General features: G+C 37.7%; 1 protein-coding gene across 1 annotated transcript; it reads left to right on the forward strand.

Annotated features, from left to right (window-relative positions):
* Positions 1 to 232: 232 nt before the first annotated feature.
* Positions 233 to 20153, forward strand: LOC114054166 (carbonic anhydrase 3). Its single transcript, XM_027877326.1, has 7 exons — positions 233 to 377; positions 1077 to 1274; positions 7798 to 7916; positions 11076 to 11168; positions 13481 to 13543; positions 16502 to 16657; positions 19527 to 20153. Exons 1-7 carry the CDS (start codon positions 344 to 346, stop codon positions 19644 to 19646), a joined length of 783 nt encoding a protein of 260 aa, XP_027733127.1. The 5' UTR covers positions 233 to 343; the 3' UTR covers positions 19647 to 20153.
* The last annotated feature ends 643 nt before the right edge of the window (positions 20154 to 20796 follow it).

Raw genomic sequence — 20796 nt, forward strand, 5'->3', positions numbered from 1 at the left:
AGAAAACGCACATGTCCTAAAGCCCCTCTCTACCCAGAGGCGGCAGAGGGAGCAAGAGGGTGCGGTGGGGTGGGGTGGGGGACAGAGGTTATAGCAATGCCGCCCCCCACCCCCACCGCACGCCATCTGTCAAAGTGTCAGAAGTTCTGCCCTCCCACCCCTCCTCTTTCTCTCCTAAACAGGAGACCGGTCCTTATCAGCCAGCCCCCTGCTCCACCCTCCTCCCCTGGTCTAATAGGAACATGGTATTGGCGGGCACTTATAAAAGTCCCTGGCTCAGACAGACACAGAAGGACGTCCTGCAGGAGAGACTAGAAGGCAGCAAGTCCTGAGAAAGAAGACCATGTCCAAGGAGTGGGGCTACGCGAGCCACAATGGTGAGTGAAGATGTACGCCGTCTAGTCTGATGGGACTAGAAGGATCCTCTCATATTTTTCAAGCTCACTCTTTCGGAAGTCAGCTTTCGACAGAATTTGAAAGTACCTCCCATCTTCTTTTCCATATTGCTGAGATTTTTTTTTTTTTTTGCAAGTCTTTATGATTGCTGGTCAGCAATTATTTAGGTCCTAGACTGTGACACTGAGTATCAGTACATACTGCGTTCTATTCCACTTGCTGATGGTATGGCCCTTGGGAAAGTCCATGTCTGGGAAGCTTAAAGGTCTGATTTCTAAAACATAGATACTTATGTCGTCCAAGGTTGTTGTGAAATTTAAATGGGACAATTTATGGGAATCTTTCTTGAAAACTTTAAGGGCATTATCCAAATGCAAGATTTTTTTTTTTTGCATCTATTTTAGAGGCAGGAGCAGGATTCCATCCCCTTAGCCTTTACCAGAAGACAGAAAACAGTGGTTTCCTCGGCCCTTCAAGTCATTTTGCTGTAAACAAAGTTATATAGAAGTTTAATTTTAACTTATGCCTTCCACACTATCCCTGAGACAGGATAAATGGGATGAGATTTCTTCCCTGCAAACATGTAGTTCTCTCATTACTATGTATTGTTAGTTCACCTACTAGCAAGTAGCATCAGAGATATTTCAATCACTAACTTCTTTGACTTTTATTTCCCCTAGGACCTGATCATTGGCACGAATTTTACCCAAATGCTAAAGGTGACAACCAATCCCCTATTGAACTTCATACCAAAGACATCAAGCATGATCCCTCTCTGGGGCCTTGGACGGCAGCTTATGACCCAGGTTCTGCAAAGACTATTTTGAACAATGGAAAAACCTGCAGAGTTGTGTTTGATGACACCTATGATAGATCGAGTAAGTCTAAGTTTTTGAAAAGATTTTGCATCCATTCTCAACAAATAACTATGCATGTTTTCAATGTAAATATGGGCTGAAGGGACCTTGTTACATAGTTGATCTAATGGTGAAAAGAGGCAAGTCAGCTCTAGATGCAAGGAAACATATTTATGCAGTGAAGTAAAACTGTCTCAGACAGTGTTACTGAGATGTGTCCCTGTATCTAAAAGGGGGCTTGACTGGGGCAAGGCAAACCTGTCAACATGTGTACACCTGGATCTTCTCCCAGTCCTGCTGGACTGCTGCCATGATGTCCCTCCCTACAAAGCTCTTCCTTTCCCCTTCTAAATGGTGGAGGAAATCTGGATTAGTAGAACGTGCAAAGAACAATCCAAAAAGGAGACAAAATAGGAGATTTCTTCCTTTTGGTTCCTGGGAAGGTGTCGGGCCCCTTAAAAGAATCAACTCATTGTGTGATTCCAGGTTTGCTTCTTTCATCAGTCAGTCAGGAAACCTTTATTAAGTAGCTACTATGTTCCAGGCACTGTGCTAAGTACTTCATCACTTCCAACTAATTTTTTTGAAGCCCAACAAGGACTAATGGGGACTTATTTCAATAAGTAACCCAATTTCTCGCACTTAGTAGGTGCTCAATAAATATTTGTTGAATTGATTACTTGAATGAGCGTTAGTTAAGTTTCTCACAAAATTTACACTTCAGTAGCATCTTTGTGTGAACCTGGAAGATCTATCATAAGTCCCCCATATTTCCCACTGAATCATAAGAAGATTGGGAGAAAGATTTAGTTCTGCTGTCAGTAAGATTAGGGAAAATCATTGTATCTGTTACCTGATGCAGCACAATTTCTAAAAGCATTCCAAACATCAGTAATGAATACCTGTCTGTAATAATAGCTTATTTATCATTATTATAATTAATTCACACAAAAATTCTCAGTTGTAGTAGAGAGCAAAGGAGGTATAGCTTTTCTGTCCCAGGCTACACATGAAAAGATGATGCCAGAATTTTTCTTAAATATTATCTCATATTAATTCATTTTTTGTTCTTTCAAATTGCATTTATTTTTTACAAAAGTCAACCCATTTGAAAATATTTCTCTGTGGTTCTCGTGCTGGACCAATATTTCTACACAATCAAGGTATCTGACTCAATTCTCTACTGAGTACTTATATAGAAAAGCCAGAGCAAATCAGATAAATTGAGGAGTTTGGGCTACTCTGGCCAAGCTTATATAGATGGAATTATTTTGTTCAGCGTGGTGTAGTAGCTTTCATGATTGTGCTTTCTAATCACCTCTGAAAAGTCATTCCTTATATTAAACCAATTTGTATTGTTAACTTTCATCTTATATTTCTCTTCACTTAATTTCCTTGGTAAAAGATGATCTTCAAATAAAGTAAACATAATGGTGCTGTGGTTGGTGTGGAGGGGGGTGGGTAGGGGATTTGGAGACATAGTACCTGAAGTGGAATCCTGGCTCTGTCATTTATCACGTGTGTGACCTTTGGCAAGTCACTTGATTTCTCTGGGTCTCCGTTTATTATTGTTCAGTCATTTATCCATTTTATCTGACTCTTCATGACCCCATTTTGGGGTTTTCTTGGAAAAGATATTAGAGTGGTTTGCCATTTCCTTCTCCAATTCATTTTACAGATGAAGAAACTGAGGCAAACAGGTTTAAATGACAGCCAGAGTCATATGGCTAGTAAGTATCTGAAGCCTATCTGAACTCAGTTCTTCCTGACTCCAGGCCTACCACTCTATCCACTGTGCCATGTAGGGCCTCAGTTTACTCTTATGTTCAAAGAGATAGAGGGTCTGGGGGCAGTTAGGTGGCGCAGTGATTGGAGCACCGGCCCTGAAGTCAAATCAGGCCTCAGACCAAACACTTGACGCTTACTTATCTGTGTAACCTTGGGCAAGTCACTTAACCCCAATTGCCTTAAAAAAAAAAAAAAAAAAAGAATAGAGGATCTTTAAGATCCCTCCTAACTCTTGATTCTATAAAACAATCTGCCAAGCTTGGTTAGTTAATCAGATAATTCAGGCCCAGGCTCAAAATATTGAGTAAGTTTTGGGGTGTGAATTATCCAAGTCAGCTATTTATATTAATTGAATTTATTGGCAACTTTTTGAACCTTGGATTTCTTCTTATCTGCTTAGGTAGAATCCAAATTAAACTTGGATGAAAGTGTTTACATAACAGTCTAAGAGGAAAGATAATTAGAAGTAAGAATCTTGATTAAAGACCTAGTCTCCTTCTCTTTTATTCTGACTATATTCATTGTGCTAGGCCTTGGTTTTCATGAATGTCAAATTAATATTTTAAGGAAATCAGAGTGGGAAATGTTTATTTTGGGTTCATTATCTCAGAATCCATTTTCATGAGCAAAAAGGTTGGTATTATCCCAGAGTTGACCCTACCCACCTCGATTTGTGGAATGTTTTTAGGGGAGGCATTGATTGCTATGTACCAAAACCCCCCACTCCAAAAACATTCCCTACCAGTTCCCTGATGCCAAAAATTCTTTTAATGGCAGACAAAGCCTTTTATGCCACCATTAGAAACAAGGCTGGAAAAACAAATACCCCTGAGAGAAGTAGCATATTAACTTTAATTCACAAGTCCAAATAGCTAGTATAAAATGCTTGAGAACTAGTTTGATAAAGACTAAGTCAGAGGGAGAGAAAGTAGGAGTGCACAGGGTGCCTGAAAGTGTGTAGAGTGGAGGGTAAGAGGTTAGAGGGATCACACAATGGAAAAGGGGAAAGGGTGCAGAAGGAAGAGGCTGGAGGTTGCAAAGACAATTCCCCCACTTCCCAATTTTGCCTTAAGCTAGCTAACTCTGACTGGGACAACAACAAAATAAATTTGGTCTGACAAGATATTTGGTTAAGTAATCTCTAGAAGACAGCCTGTCTAAATATGGCTGAAACATTTGCAAAAGAAGGATTCTTCTCACTTAAAATGAAAACAACTTTAAAGGGTGTGTTTTAGTTTTTGTCAGAAGTTTGCAACCACAGTTTCTACACGTGATGAAAATTGGCCATATATCCCACGCTCACTCGGTTCTAAGAGTTTTAATTTTGACTACTTCTCTGTAGAAGGTGAGAGAGGAAGAGAATTAAGTTAGTTGGGGTCAATGGAGCAGTTTCATATATAGGCTGAACATGAAAACAGTTGGAGCATTGCAGAGAACATCATAGGTTCATTTCATAGGTGAAGAACTGTGGTCTAAAAATGTAACATGGCCTGCCCAATGTCACTCAGAAGGCAGAGCTAGGATTTGAACCCAGACCCCTTAGCTCCAAATTTTGCCCTCTTTTTTTGCCACATCACTTTAAGGGAAAGGAAAGAAGCATTGAAGAGTGTATTCCCAACACCCATCAGATATTTCTTGGGTCTCCAACTCTATTTTCCTGGAGTTGAATATTTTGCTTATTAATAATAATATATTATAATAATAAAAATAAATATTTTGCTTATCTTCCACTCTCATCTCCTGTTTTCTCTCTTCTTTCTTTTTCCTTTCAAAGTGAAAAATCAGTCTCTAGTTTTGGGTAATATAGATTTTAAAATATGCTTTTAAAAGAGCATGCTCCTATAAACCTATTATTCGGATCATGCAATTAGTAGATTCACAGCAGAGAAAAAATGGTTTGAGGAAATAGCACCTTTTTACTTGCTTCATGGATATAAAGCCTCAAACAGTGCTCATTTGTTTTCTTCTTGCTCCCCCCCCAAATAGACTAGTATTCTAATTTTGTCCAATATTTATTACAAAAGTTAACCTATGACACCAGCTACATGCAGTAAAACCCTGCTCCAACAGTTTACTGTCTTATTTTCCATCACCGACATTACTGTATTAGTTATTTCAAATAAATGATTGTTATGGAGAGATTTGTGATGGACATTTTCAGAAACCTGACTTTGTAGATCATAATGCCATGAAAGGAGGAGAGGTTCTTGTGAAGCAGGTATACTGTAGATGGGAAAGGCCACACTCTATTGCTCCTTCTTATTAGATTGATGCCAAGAAGCAGCAAAGGTTACATTTTGATAGAATCTGTCCTTGTCTTCTGCTATAATAAGTGCTATGGAAAAAATGTTAATGACGGAGCTTTGTCTCCCCACATTCCAACAGATGATACTTTACCCTCCTTAATATTTGCTCATCGCAGCCTCTAAGTTCACACTGATGGGTTTTTCAAGCTTCAGGCAGATGCCATATGAAATCCAAATATTGATCTATAACCTTATCCCCTTAACACAGGCCATTAACAGAATGCACACTCACTTGATTCACATCAGAAAGCCATTACTATCAACTCTATGTGACTATCCTGGCTGTGTATTCTTTACTGAGGTAGTATTCCCATGACAAACCAACATCTGTTCTAATGGTTGAATCTACTTTACTGGACTCCTAACATTTGAGTGTTGGTTGTGTTTTGGTCAACCAATATTCTTACTGAATAGTTCAGACAACTGCTGTGGTGCTATATGGTTCAGTTTTTGGCTCCTTGTCTAGAACTGATAAAATCAATTTTTCAATGATCCAGTTCATCGCTTCTTAAGAGACATTGTGGTGCAGTGGATAGAAGGCTGGCCTTGGAGCTGGGAGGACCTTGGTTCAAGCCTTCCTTCTGACACATAACTGCCTGAGTGACCCTGAACAAGTCACTTAATGTCTCAGTCCACTAGACTAATCTCTAAGCTCAGATTTGCCGAGAAGAGGCAGACCTACACTGTTAGACGGAGATTTCTCATCTGGAATTCCCTATATTCATGAAACCACAGGCCCATTCCCTTACCTTATCTTGTCACTGTAATAGAGCTGGGCACATGTAAATCTCCAAGCAGGTCTTAGTATGCAGATTACTGGCTCAGTTGGATTCACTAGGCATTTATGAACTTCCAGCTATTCCTCTGGGCACTAAGGATGCAAAGATGAAATATAACACTACTCTCAAGGAGAATACAGTTTAGTAGAAGGAGTAAAATTTGCACATGAAAAAGCTGTAATGTAAGTTAGATGAGAAAGGTCAGGGTGATGTGAAAGATCTGAGGAGGGAAGGACCATAGTTAGAGGGAGAAGTAGGTGAAGAAAGGCTTCAGCCTAACACTTGTTCTGCGCCTTGAAGGAAGGGAGGGATTTCAACAGGGGAAGAGGTGACTGGTGTCAGTTCCAGGCACAGGGATTAACCATGGAGAAAAGCGCAGAGGTGGGAGAGAGCAAGACAAAACCAAGGAATGAAGCTCTTCAGTTTGGCTTGAATATAAAGCATATAACAGGGAGTTATGTGGAATGAGGCTGGAAAGGGAGGTGGATGAGAGCCAGATTGTGAAGGACAGGAATGCCAGCTCATTATTTTGTATTTTATCCTGTAGACAATGGCTTAGTACATTTATGATTAAAGTGACAACTTTTTCTTTTAAATTAGTACTTCACAGCAACTTCTGTATCATTTTTTTTCACAACTGTGATGACTTACATAAAATAATGTTTTGAAACTTCTTGGCACAAAAGGGATTAAATTTTTTTAAATTTGTAATAGATTCCTTTTACCAAGCAAAGTGACTTTTGAATGCCTTATCCAGAGGAAACAGTCAATACTTTGAAATTAAATTATGAGTTAAAATTATCCTTATTCACAAAAGACAAGGTAAGTTTCTCATCTATCTTTGGGAGTGGGTATGTGGCTGTGTACATAGGAAATGTGACTAGAGGTAATTTTTCTAATCATGGATTACAGAATTAGATTCACTACTTTAGAGCTGCATTTCTTACATGTATCCATTTTTCTCATACCTACTTCACTCAGATTGATTACAAACTCCTTGAGGGCAGGCACTGTTTCATTTTTGTCTTTTTTCTCAGTACCCAGGACAATGCCTGGCATGGAGATGCTTGAGGAATGCTTGTTGATTCATGTTCTCATGTGTAATTTTGTAGTTCTGAAAGACTGCTGTAGATAGTATTATTTCCAACTGTCTTACATAACTCATATTCTCTTCACTCGTAAACAAACTGTGATGTCTTAGAACTCTGAGAGGAAAATATTTGCAAAGTCTGTGTGAGGTATCAAAAGGGTCCCTAGCATTCTATGGCACTGTAGAAATACCCATCAATCAAATCCTTGGCAAGATATAAAGAAAGCTTTGGAAGATAAAGTTAGGAAAATAGATTAGTGCCCCTGAGCACTGGGCTACCAGAAAAGGGATTGACTTTTCCCTACACAAAACTAAGTGCTGCTAGAAGAGAGGACAGAGGGGGAAAACCAACACCTCATGAATACTATGCCCTGTTGCAATATAGGAAAGAAAATGAGACAAATTTTCAATAGGAAACATACCATCTAGTTCGGCTAGGCTTTGGAGTTTTGTAGTCACAGGATTCTGGAGCCTATTGAGCTGTTTCTGAATCTGGTCTCCTAAAAATGCAGAAATATTTGCTTAGGAGGAAGCTTGTGAAGCTGAACTGAATTCAGTGTTAATCCAGGTTATTTTTACAGTGCTGAGAGGGGGACCACTCCCTGGACCCTATCGACTGCGCCAGTTTCACCTTCACTGGGGCTCCTCTGATGATCATGGCTCAGAGCATACCGTGGATGGAGAGAAATATGCCGCTGAGGTAGGAACTACCTTTAAGCCCCTCACAGACTTGTGCGCAGAAATATTAAATACATTCTTTTTTTCTCCTCTTTGCAGAAAAATGAGTGGAAGCCAAGGTCAGGTGTCTTACATGTAGATCAGCTTGTGAGATTTGGTGCATTCTGGGAAGGCTTCATGTGCTCAAGTAGAATAGAATTTTAGAGCTAAGAGAGAACTTAGAGATCATCAAGTCTTTTTACATATAAGGAAAGGGAAGCAGAGGGCTTAAGTTCCTTGTCCCCAAAGTGTTGTTGTTCAGTTGTTTCAGCCCTAACGCTTTGTGACCCATTTGGAGTTTTCTTGGCAGAGATACTGGAGTGATTTGCCCTTTCCTTCTACAGCTCATTTTACAGATGAGGAAACTGAGGCAAACAGAATAAAGAGACTTGCCCAGGGTCACACAGCCAGTAAGTGTCTGAAGTCAGATCTAAACTAAGGAAGTTGAGTCATTCTGACTTCAGGTCCAGCACTCTATGCACTTTGCCCCCTAGCTGTCTTGAACCCCAAATATCCTAGAATTAGAATGTAAACTTCTTGAGGGTAGAGATTTAACACAGTGTCAGGAACATACCACTTAATAAATGATTATTAGTGGCAAAGATAGTCCCAGAATCCAGACCTCCTGATTCAGCTTTGTGCTTTTGTCACTGCCTTGTACTAATATCATAGACCTAAAGCTGAAAGGAACCTTAGACACCTCCTTATTTTATACATGAGGAAACTGAGGGCCAAGATCACACAGGTAGTGTCAGGAGTGAGACTTCAACCCAGGTCCTCTGATTTAGTGCTCTTTCCATTGTATCATGCTACTTCTTTACTTGGAATGTCTCAGTGACCCAGTGGATAGAGTGCCTGCCCTGGAGTCAGGAAGACCTGAGTTCAAATGTGATCTCAAATATTTACAAGCTGTGTGATCCTGGGCAAGTCACTTAACCTGTTTGCCTCAGTTTCATTATCTGTAAAATGGGCTGGAAAAGGAAATGGCAAACCACTCTAGAAGCCAGACAAAGTATTACATCAAGTAACTTTTAATTAAGAGCAGGTGAAGATGTTGCCTGAGAGTAGGTTACTATTTAGAGAGGGCGAACCTAAATGAGGCTGCCGAAATGCAGGTGGACATTAGATACACTGAAAAGAAAAGTAGAGGTTTGTCAAAAGAGAGAAAAATCCTAAAAGGAAAAAAAAAGTGACTGTAGTGAAACCACTTTGTTTTTCTATTTCTAAACTAATAGTATACATGTCTTTAAAAAATGCATCTTGTGATGTCGCTTGTGTTTATAACTGAAAAAGCAATAGAGTTCCTTTAAAACCATTGAGAGAGAGAGAGAGGAGAGAGACAGAGATAGAGGATAGTTGCTATGGAAACAACTTAATATGAATGTTATTTTATAGTACACTCAACTAATTTATTGATTAGGGTGGATAGAGAGAAATTTTTTATGGTTTGAGAAATGAGTTACATGGCTTTCCATGCTGCAGATGTAAATGCAACCCGCATCTCTGTGATTTTTCCCTTTCAGTAGTTCTGTGAATCAGAAAAACAGCTTCTGTAAGTTAGGAGGTGGACAAGGCATGTAAGACATGTTGTAAGAAGTCATGAATATTGCTAGCTAGTGAATAAGAAAACTCCTGGCTACAAACTCTTTCTAGGAAAGATTAAGCAGAAAAATGCTAAAGAGATGGTAATATCTAATAAAACTGGCAGAAGTCCCAAAACCAGGCCAAGCATAGGAGAATCTAACTCCAGATTCAAAGGGTTGGAGTAAATTCTATTCTATTATAGGAAAATTAAAGTTAGATCAACCTTTGGTTAAGGTCACGTGAGAAATGTACTGAATTATACGAAGGTTTTTTCCCCCTTGCAATATTTTCTCCAACAAACACATGAATATCACATGAGTATAGTGTGCCTCTGTTCACAATTTGAAGGGAGAATAAGCTCGTTTATTGACTTCAGATTTGGACATAATATGAAATTTTATCTTTTCCTGTACATAAACTTTTTTTGTGTGATTATGCTCATAATTGATCTAGGGCAAAATATTTCTACCAAACAGTAAGAAATTTTTATATTAAGAAATGATAAATTTTGCCACTGTAGAATAGCATGTGCCATTCTCATTCTATACATAATTCAATAGGAAACTTTTGATGTATTTTGAATCTAGTATTCAGGTTTAAAATGACTATAAATTTAATCTTTTACCACTAAGTTCTTTTTTTTATTTCTTTTTCTTTTGGCTTGCATTTTCATTTATTTATTTATAAATATTTTTATGTATTTTTTTAAATTTCCCCAGTTACATGTAAAACCAATTTTTAACATTCATTTTTAAAAACTTTGAGTTCCAAATTCTCTCCCTTCCTCCTTCCAAACCCTTCTCTCTTCCTCCCTCCCACCCTTCGTTGAGAAGGCAGGCATTTTGATATGGGTTATGCATGTGCAGTAATGCTAACTCTTCTTTTTCTCAAAATTATAATTAATGAATTCCCTTTAGGCTGAAAATTGCCATATCTGAAAAGCAAAAGATAATTTTCTCCCTCATTTTTCTACTCCTACTTTATCACTTTTGATTTTACAGTCTTTGATGTTCTTTTTTAAAAAGTTCTTTGTACAACTTCAAGTTGGTGAGAGAAAAGAAGTCATTTCAAACCAATCAACCCATCACATGAACTGTGTCTTTGGAATATGGTTCCCCAGGAAATATCATTTATTTCAATTGTATCAATTATAAATACAAATATAAAATTGTTAATTTCAAATCTACTTGTTATAATTTTAAGTAATTTTAATTCTCATGAAAATCTCCCACCCCCTCAAATCCCTCCCCATGTACTTTGCACACTTAGATGAGGGAGAAAGGAGAAATACTTCACAATATGCAAAATTCATTAATTTGGATTTGGCAGGAGTCTTAGAGGCAATGTAGTTAGGCCTCCTCATTTTGTAAGTGAGGAGTCTGGAGATGCAAAAAGTTAAGAAATTTCCACATGGTCAGAAAGATAAGGAAGTATTTCTTGGCTTAGTGGGCCAAATATCCATGACTCTGTGTACATGTTTAATGGAGTAGTATATACTTGGTTGTTGTACATTCATATTCTTACTTATTTACTGCATATTTTTATTGTATGGTTTCAGCTTCACCTGGTTCACTGGAATCCCAAATATAGCACTTATGGAACAGCTTTGAAACAACGTGATGGAATTGCTGTCGTGGGCATTTTTCTGAAGGTCCAATAAACAGTAACCATACTTTTTTCTTCGAAAGTTTAGTGTTTTATCAGTGAATTGCCTTTGGCTTTTGGAGGGCTGCCATAATCTTTTCTCCTCAAAGGAGGGAAAAGGAACTCCCAAAGTCCTTCTTCCAGGTTCAATTCAGTATTCATCCCACATATCAAGTTATTTCTTAAATTAAAAAAAATCTTGTTATTCTAAACACCAAAATCAAGAACAGTTCCATCTACAAAGAAGAATAGAAATAGAGGATGGTATATAAAATTGTGAATCAAATTAAGTTATGGATTTAAGTTAAGTCAACCAAGGTCAGGCCAAGAAGTGTTGTGTTTTGTTTTGTTTTGTTTTCTTCCTGCAAAGATTTGCCTGTGCCAGGGCACACCCCAGTCTTTCATACACTTCTTAGTTATAAGGCATCTGTGTGTGTGTGTCTGTGTGTGTGTGTGTGTGTGTGATTTATAATTGTTGGTATTCAGGGACATTAGAGATATTTACTCACTGGGCCCCCTTGCTACTCCATTAGTTTCCCTGAAAACTGAAAGATCAACACTTTGATCTCTAATCTCTGGCTTGCGATTCACTCAGCCCAGACTAGCCACCATGCACGTTAGGCCATGCCAAGATGACCACATGGAATGCTTATGTTGTTGAGCCAACTCTGGTTTAATGAGTACTTAAGTGTCATTCTCACATGAATGTAGTAGTAACATGATCCAGAGTTAAACCAGAGGTGAAAATCTTGCTCCTCTTTTACTTGTTGAATGACCAAATTTGTTATGTGCTGTAAATTCAGAAGGTAATTTTTAATGCTAGACACAGAAGGGCAAAACCATTACATTATTATGGAGCTATTTTGTTATGATTTTGTGAAGTTTGCTAATGAGAGAATGAAGCACATGTTTGTTAGGAAGGGACCATAGCATAGGAAGCATTAGCTCTGAAACAGGATATGTAGCAAGTTGGTTAGGCATAAATTTTAAGAAGAGTTGTTCTCAGGGGGACATGAATATGTGAACATTCGGTGATTTCTTTAGTGTTGGAAACACTTAGTGTGAGAATTCCCTCACGCAACACCAGATCTTCTCTAGGTTGTAGTAGATAAATCCTTGGGAATTGCCTCAAGCACAGAGGCTAAGGGGTTTGCCCAGGTTTGCAGAGCTAAAGGTTAGAAGTGCTAGCTGATTCCAGTTGACTCTGATTGCAAGTCAGGGATGTGCTGGTGAATATTTAACAATATGGTCAATGGAGGGGTGGGTAGGATATACCCTAGAAACACTTTTGAGTTTAATCTACATTAACACTTTCTCTACATCACTTTCTTAAGTATAGACAATCAACAAAACAATAAATCATGCCCTTCTTTGTAACATCTGCTGATTGGGTGTAAATGCTCAGACTGCAGATTTTACCATTAGCTCTCCCAAGTTGGTTTGAGCTGTCTCCAGCCCACCAAGGCTCCAAGTCTAATACTCTATCTGCTACATAACAATCTCTCCTTATAAGAATACTTTTCAATAAATTACAGGGGCTCTTAATATAATTTGATGGACGTGATAACTCAGCCTATGTAGTAGAACAAGTGCCAGACTTTAAGTTAGGAGGAACCTAGGTTCAAATCCTGCTTTCATTACTTGCTAGCTCTATGACTCTAGATAAATCATTTAACTTCTCTGAGCCTCAGCTCTATCAACTACAGAATGGAGATAACCATACCTGTAATATCTACCCCAAAGAATTAGTGTGAGGATTAAATGAAACAATGTACTTAAAGTGCTTTGTAAATCTCAAAACACTATATAAATATCGGCTTTTAACTACTAATGTCCTAGTAGATATCATTACAGTAAAGTTGTATAATTGTTCACAATAGTTTTGTATGTATTGATTGAATGTCTCTAGGGAATTGCTTGATAAAGGACAGCTCCTTGGTAGTCACCATATTTGCCCAAATATCATTTAGAGGTACCTGAGAAAGAGATAAACGCATATGAGACAGTGTAGCGGTAATGTGGCCATAGTACACCACATCACTGCTAAAGCCCTTCAACATCTGATTCTGTCAACATCTCCCATCACAGAGCAGACTTAGGCAGAAACCCAAAGTATACAGCAAGAAGGCCTATAATTTTGTGACTATTGCATTTTATAGACTTGGAGTTCAAATTTAGATCAAGAAAACCACATAATCTAAAATCATGGTAGAAGGGGGAGAGTTACATTTTAATTCTGAACAGAAAGTTCTGTCAGAGTCAGCATTTTCAAACAATCACATTCCATAACAACTGATTTTTTTTCTTTCTGCATTACAGGTAGGACGTGAGAAAGGGGAATTTCAGATATTTCTTGATGCATTGGACAAAATTAAGACTAAGGTAAAAAAAAAAAACAAAAGATGCCCTTTCCTTTGAATATGATGTAGGAGATTTCAAATTTTTGAAATACATTTCCAAAGTCCTTCAACCCTATTTCTTTGCCAGGGAAAACATTAAGAATGCATATCTTCAGTTAATCACAACAAGCCTTTGCTAATACCTACTGTGTACCACGCATTACACACATTGGGGATAAAAACCAAACAAAATGAAACAATTCCTCGACTCAAGGAGTTTATATTCTATACACCTGATCAGTAGGCATTTTTAATTTTAAGAGATAATTTTAAATTCTATTTTGGAGCATTTTCATAAATAATAATTTTATCTTAGAGATTAAATGTAATATCTAAATGGAATCATGTGTACTTTCTATTAGAAATCTTACAGTGAATGCATGCTTATATGAATACTAATATAATTAATGCATAGATTTTCTACTTCCTAAAATTTGGGCTATCAAAATCCTAGTTAAGTATTACCTGTATTTTTCAGGAAAGTAAATAAACATTTTGACTGGAAATAAGCCAATGTGATTTATTATGGTGTTTAATGTCCAAATTCAATTTTAAAAAATATTTTTCTAGCCATGGAATCATAATTATCTGCCTATAAACATGCTCCCCAAATGCCCCATCCCTTTCAGCTTAAAAAAAGTAGTCAAGGAATTATAATGAAATTTATGCTCAGGTACTACTACTACTACTACTACTAGTACTACCACTACTACTACTACTACTACTACTACCACTACCACACTACTGCTGCTACTACTGCACTACTACTGCTACTCCTCCTACTGCTGCTGCTACTACTACTTCTGCTGCTAGTATTACTACTACTGCTACCACTATTACTACTGCTGCCACTATTACTACTGCTGCTACTGCTACTAGCAGTAGTACTAGTACTACTACTACTGCTCCTTGTACTAATACTACTAGTAGAAGTACTAGCACTCATACTACCACTACTGCTGCTGCTTCTGCTACTAGTACTACTACTACTTATACCACTACTACTACTATTATTAATCCTTCATTTGACTTTTCTACCCCATGCAGACACTCTTATATTCCTTCCTCATTTTCATTGCCAAACTACTTGAAAAATTTGCTTCTACCGCATGCTTCCACTTCCTTCCTGATTATTCTTTCCTTAGACCTGTGCAAACTATTCTACCCCTCCCTGCACCATTCTACTCAGACCACTCTCTCAAAGATAATTACTATTTTTTAAAGTTGCCAAATCTACTGGCCTTTTATGCTCCTTGTCACCTTTTACTTCTCTGAAAATTGCAAAATATTTGGTTCTCTTTATTCTTGGCTTCACAGAAAGAATCATTGGCTCCCATCCTACCTAGAATTGTTTCCTTTCTGTTTTCTTTGCTCACTTCTTATCCTCTAGATATCTTAATGTGAGTATTCCTCTAAAGCTATTCTCTGTCAATATTCTCTTCAACTCCACATTATCTCTGTAGTCAGTAGTCAATGGACTTCTATGTAAATAACTCCCAAATTTCTATCTCTCAATTTAAACTAGATTTTGAGCTCCAGGCCCATATCTCTAACTGCTTACAAGATTGTTACATTTAGATGTCCCATTGGCCTATCAAACTTACTATGTATAAAACCAAGCTTATCATCTTTCCCCCCAAATCTGATCTTTTTGATTTCACTATTTTGGCAGTAGAACCAACATTTACCCTGCCTAACAATGTTCAAAACCTTGAGGTTTTCCTTCCATATCCCCCACTTTGTATATCTGATCAGTTGCTAAGTTCTATAGACTTTACCTCTACAACATTTCTTGGATTTCCTTCCTCATCTCTATTCTACCACCATTATAGTACTCCATTCTCCTTTCTGGACTATTAGAATAGCTTCTTAGCAACTCTTAGTGCCTCCTTTCTCTCTTCTCCTATTAACTTAGCCTTCATATTGCTGCTAGAATTTTATGTATTTATATACACATATATGTATGTGTGTATGTGTATATATACACATATGTAAATATGGTTAAACTACTCCTCAAAAAATACCAGTGGTTCCTTGTTTCCTAATGAGTAAATTTCAAATTCCTCTGCCTGGCATTAAGGTACTCCACAGTTTAGGGACACTATCCTACCAGGCCTCTCTGCTCCCATGCCTTGTGTACTCCTATCTTTGTATCTTTATTGATTCTGTATTTAGAATATCCTCTCTGGCCTCTCATGCTTGTTGAATTCTCATCTATCCTCAGAGCCAAATTGAAATGGCATCATTTCCATGAAATCTTCTCTGACCCACTGACCTAAAGTTCCCCTTTCAACCTCATAAAGAACTTTGTGATGCAGTTTCAAATGACCTTATGATGTAATATTGTGTCTTTTAAAATATGTGAATCTTTCCCACTTACTAGACTATAAGCTCCACGTGGTCAAGGTTCGTGCCTTATTTAAAACTGGCAATTTCCCCTACCAGCTAGCAAAGTGGTCTTCACAGCTGATGTTGAATAAATGCTTGTTGAATGAATTACTGAATTGTTAATAAAATTGTATTTTGTATCTAAAAGGATAATTTTTCTCTTTTAAAAATGATATATTCAGAGCAGGTGGTAATTTTATGAAAGTACTTCTATTTCTTAAAATTTTAATTTCCTTGACATTTTGATCTTCTTTTTTTATTTTTATTTTTTTTTTATTTTTAGGCAATTGGGGTTAAGTGACTTGCCCAGGGTCACACAGCTAGTAAGTGTCAAGTGTTTGGTCCGAGGCCAGATTTGAACTCAGGTCGTCCTGACTTCAGGTCCGGTGCTCTTATCCACTGCGCCACCTAGCTGCCCCTTTCCTTGACATTTTGAAGAAAATTTGCTCATGGTTTAAAAATCAGTATCCTAAATAGATGGCTGATTGTGTATGGTTTGATATGATGATGTGCATCTACATGTGAATTATTGGTCTCATTGAATCTCTTTTAGGGCAAAGACGCTCCTTTCACACACTTTGACCCATCCTGTCTTTTCCCTGCTTGCCGGGATTATTGGACTTACCATGGCTCCTTCACCACCCCACCTTGTGAGGAGTGCATTATCTGGATTCTTCTGAAGGAACCAATAACTGTGAGCCCTGACCAGGTAAACTTCAACTCCCTAATAAGAATTTAAGGGCAACTTTCATTTCTTACTTAAAATTTCTTGGTGATTCATTGTTTCACAAAAGCTGGATGACTAACGAGTTGGTATTTTGGCCCAGTTAATCACCTTCAATCTATTTGAATGAAAGAAAGAAAGAAAGAATGAATGAATGAATGAATGAATGAATGAATGAATGAATGAATGAAAAGTATTTATTATGTGCTTACCACTTGCTAAGCTCTGGGGATACCAATAGAAAATTTTAGACACTACTGTTCACATTCAGAGGCCTCCAGGAGAATAGACTATATTGATGCTATTTAAAGGTATTTACATGGATAGAATCCTAGTGCCCAGAATAAGGGAAGTGAGAGTCCACCTGGAAAGCCTTCCCTCCAGATCCCATCTGGAGCATTCTTCTTAGTTCTGGGCACCACATTTTGGGAAGGACGTTGTCAAGGTATATATATCCTGTCCAGAGGGAGACAACCAGAATGGGTGAAGGTATTTGAAACCACATCATATAAGCAACATTAGAAGCAACGGGGCATATTTTATCCAAAGAAAAGGTATGGTAGAGGTGAAGTGATAGCTGCCATTAAGAATATGAAGGGCTCTCATGTCTAAGGTGATTTGGACTCTTTGTGCTTTGCTCCAGTAGGCAAAACTAGGATGAATGGCTGGAACTTATAAAAATGTACATCTCCTTTACACAAGGAAAAGAATCTCATCAATTAGAGCTGTGAATAAGTGGAATAGGCTGCTTTGGGAGGTTATGAGTTCTCCAATACTGAAGGGTCTCAAGGAGAGACTGGATGACCCAACCTATGCTTTGTCAAGGCAGTTGACGTTGGGATTTGTAATTTGCCTAGAATCAGATGAGATAATCTCTGAGGGCTCTGTCATTTGTGAGATACTACAATATAATGATGATGGTGATGATGATGATGATGATGATTTTTTAACACAAGGAATGAAGAACAGGATGGAGTAGGCACTGGATCTATGACTTCATTGGTATAGGGAACTGGTAAGGAAACTCGCTCTACCAACGCAGATGGGCAGCTGCTCTATAATTTAGAGTCTGAGACTTGGCTACGGGCAAATGCAAGGTGGTACCTTACCCAGGCTACATGGCCAGTTTGTATACATATAAGCAATCTAGTCTTCCTTACTCTGACTCTAGCTCTCTATCTATTATAACACATTGATTCCCATCATTACAATTTGTAAATAGCTGAAATAAAGATAGAACTTTGTGGTTTATATTATTTCACATGTTAATTTTTTCAGAAGAATCCTATAAAGTAAATATTATATTCTTATTTTATAGAGAAGGAATCTGAGATGAGAAATCAAATGACTTGCATAGCATCTGGCAGATAGTAGGCACTTAATAAATGTTTATTGTTTGATTGATTGACTTACTTAAGGTCAAACAAATCAATGGCAGGTCCATGCTTCAAACCCGGGCTTTCTGACTACTATACCATGTTTATGGAGGCTTTTTAAATTCCTTGCCTCTGATAAAAAAATAAGTTTTGAAAAAAACATAAAAATATGGACTAATAACACTTAGATGTCTTATTGTTCCTTTGTATGTTCAAAATAATATGAAACTGAAGCCATTTTCCATCATAGAAGTAAAGTGGAAAGAATACTAGGCTTAGAATTAGAAGGTGGATTCAAATTCCATCTTCATCACTTACTAGCTATGTATTTAACTTTAGGCAAGTCACTTAATTTACCTGACCCCAATTTTCTTCTTCTAGAAAATAAGAGGGGCAGCTAGGTGGCACAGTGGATAGAGTGCTGGGCCTGAAGTCAGAAAGACTCATCTTCCTGAGTTTAAATCTGGCCTCAGACACATACTAGTTGTGTGACCCTGGGCAAGTCACTTAACCCTGTTTGCCTCAGTTCCTCATTTGTAAAAGGAACTGGAGAAGGAAGTGGCAAACCACTCCAGTGTCTTTGCCAAGAAAACCCTAAATGGGGTCATGAGGAATTGGACACAATTGAAATGACTGAACAACAACATACAATCATATTGTTGTAAGTATCCAACAAAATAATGTATGAAAAGTGCTTTCAAACTAGAGACAGCTAGGTGGCGGAGTTGACAGAACACTGGACCTGGAGTCAGAATATCTGAATTCAAATCTAGCCTCAGGCATTAGCTCAGCAGTCTTGGACGAGTCATTTAACTTTGGTCTGCCTCAATTTCGACATCTGTAAAATGGGGATAATAATAGCATTTACCTTCCAGGGTTGTTGTGAGGAGAAAATAAAATAATATTTGTAAATCACTCTATAAAAGTTAAAGTGCTACGTAAATACTAGCTATTATTACTAAAAATAAAGTAGAAAGTGGCATGCAGTTGTGAGTTTTTAGTATCATGTCTCATTACTTACACTATTATTTCTATCATCATATCATCATTACCTCCATATATATTGTGCCTCCCCTAGAATCCTCATTCCAAGTTTTATGCAGCTACAAATATCTTGATAAATCAGGGGAGAATATATTTTGGCAGGAGTCCTTGTTTATCTTGTGTTACTGAGCCAAGAGGCTGATCATTCAAGAAAAAAAATGCTTTACGTACCCCCCAAGAAAGATTAGTTATTTAGGACTGAATTGCCCATTCAGATAATGAAAAACACACACAGAGAGAGAGACAGAGACAGAGAGATAGAGAGACAGAGATAGAGAAAGACAAAGACAGAGAGACAGAGACAGAGACAAGGAGAGACAGAGAGAGAGAGTGTTGCTTGAAATGTCCAGATAGTTTCCTAATTCCCTGTCTCATGAGTTGTAACAAAAGTAGGCTCCAGGCCATGTTAACAAGGAATGTGTGGACTCTTGCAGATGGCCAAGCTGCGAAGCCTTTACTTCAGTGCTGAGAATGAGCCTCCTGTGCCCATGGTGGGGAACTGGCGCCCTCCACAGCCTCAGAAGGGCAGAATTGTGAGAGCCTCCTTCAAATAGGGCCATCTTTGAAAGGGCTGGAAAGTGAGGGAATCAAACCCACAATCAATGCTTAGTTAAGTGCGCACCTTCTATCACTGCTCTACACTCAAAGCAGATTTTCTTTTTCCAAGTGTAAAACTCAGCAAAGAAACATCACAAATCTCTGATTGTCACTGCTTAGAGAACGATAAGTTAAAACTTTCAGTCTTTAACTTTAAAATGAAAAAAAAAACGTAAGGTTCATGTTTGATTCTTCGTAACAATTGTCTTTAACAGTAATGAAAGTAACACACCTGGAAATATTTTAAAGAAGAAGAGAAAGGAAAGGAAAAGAGAAGTTGTAATTGATGGCTGGTCAAGCATTTTCTTACCAGCCCTTAACTTTTTTTTTTTCAATTTTACTGTTTCCATACTATGAGTTTCCAGTCTTCACAGAAGTGATGAGTAATCTACCATGTAAGAACAGCAGCATGTGGAGAGCAAATCATCATAAAATGCCAGAGTTAAATTAAATTGGTACCAATTGTAACAATGTTTTGAAGTTTTAAATGAAATAAAAGAGAAACACATATCAGGAGAAAAAATATTAGCAACTACTATAATTGGCATTAGCTTAATTATCAAAACTAACTATCTAAAGAAATGGAAATGCCTGGTTTAACCCCAGGATTATTTGCATTGGTGTTTCTTCTTCATAATGGTGAATGATTTTCTATATAGATTTTCTGGCCCAGCATGAGGGCCATGGAGCTTTCTTCCTCCTACTGTATCTTTGCATGCCTATACACAGCTGACTATAATAGACATCTGGATTCTGTTGGACTTCCTATCTCCTGACTGCACCATACAGGATTGTATGATTGTGCCTGGAAGAATAACAGTGTAACTGAGTGCCAACCCAAATAAAGACTCATTTTAAAAATGATGGTTTCAATTGCCTATTCAATTTAACGAACCATCAAAAAATGATAATGGGAATAAGGTAAAAACTAGACCAGGAAATTCATTTAAATCTCTTTTATAATTGAAGTTCATAGATTACTCCCTTTCTTGTAAATTTGGTTGTTTCCTTTAATTCAACTCACTCCAATTTAACAAATACTTATTAAGTCCCTACTGTGTAGACATTGTGCTAGGTGCTAGGAATGTGAAGGTGGAAACATCCACA

This window comes from Vombatus ursinus, unplaced genomic scaffold (genome assembly GCF_900497805.2).
Source record: "Vombatus ursinus unplaced genomic scaffold, bare-nosed wombat genome assembly UNPS02014812.1, whole genome shotgun sequence".
Taxonomy (NCBI): domain Eukaryota; kingdom Metazoa; phylum Chordata; class Mammalia; order Diprotodontia; family Vombatidae; genus Vombatus; species Vombatus ursinus.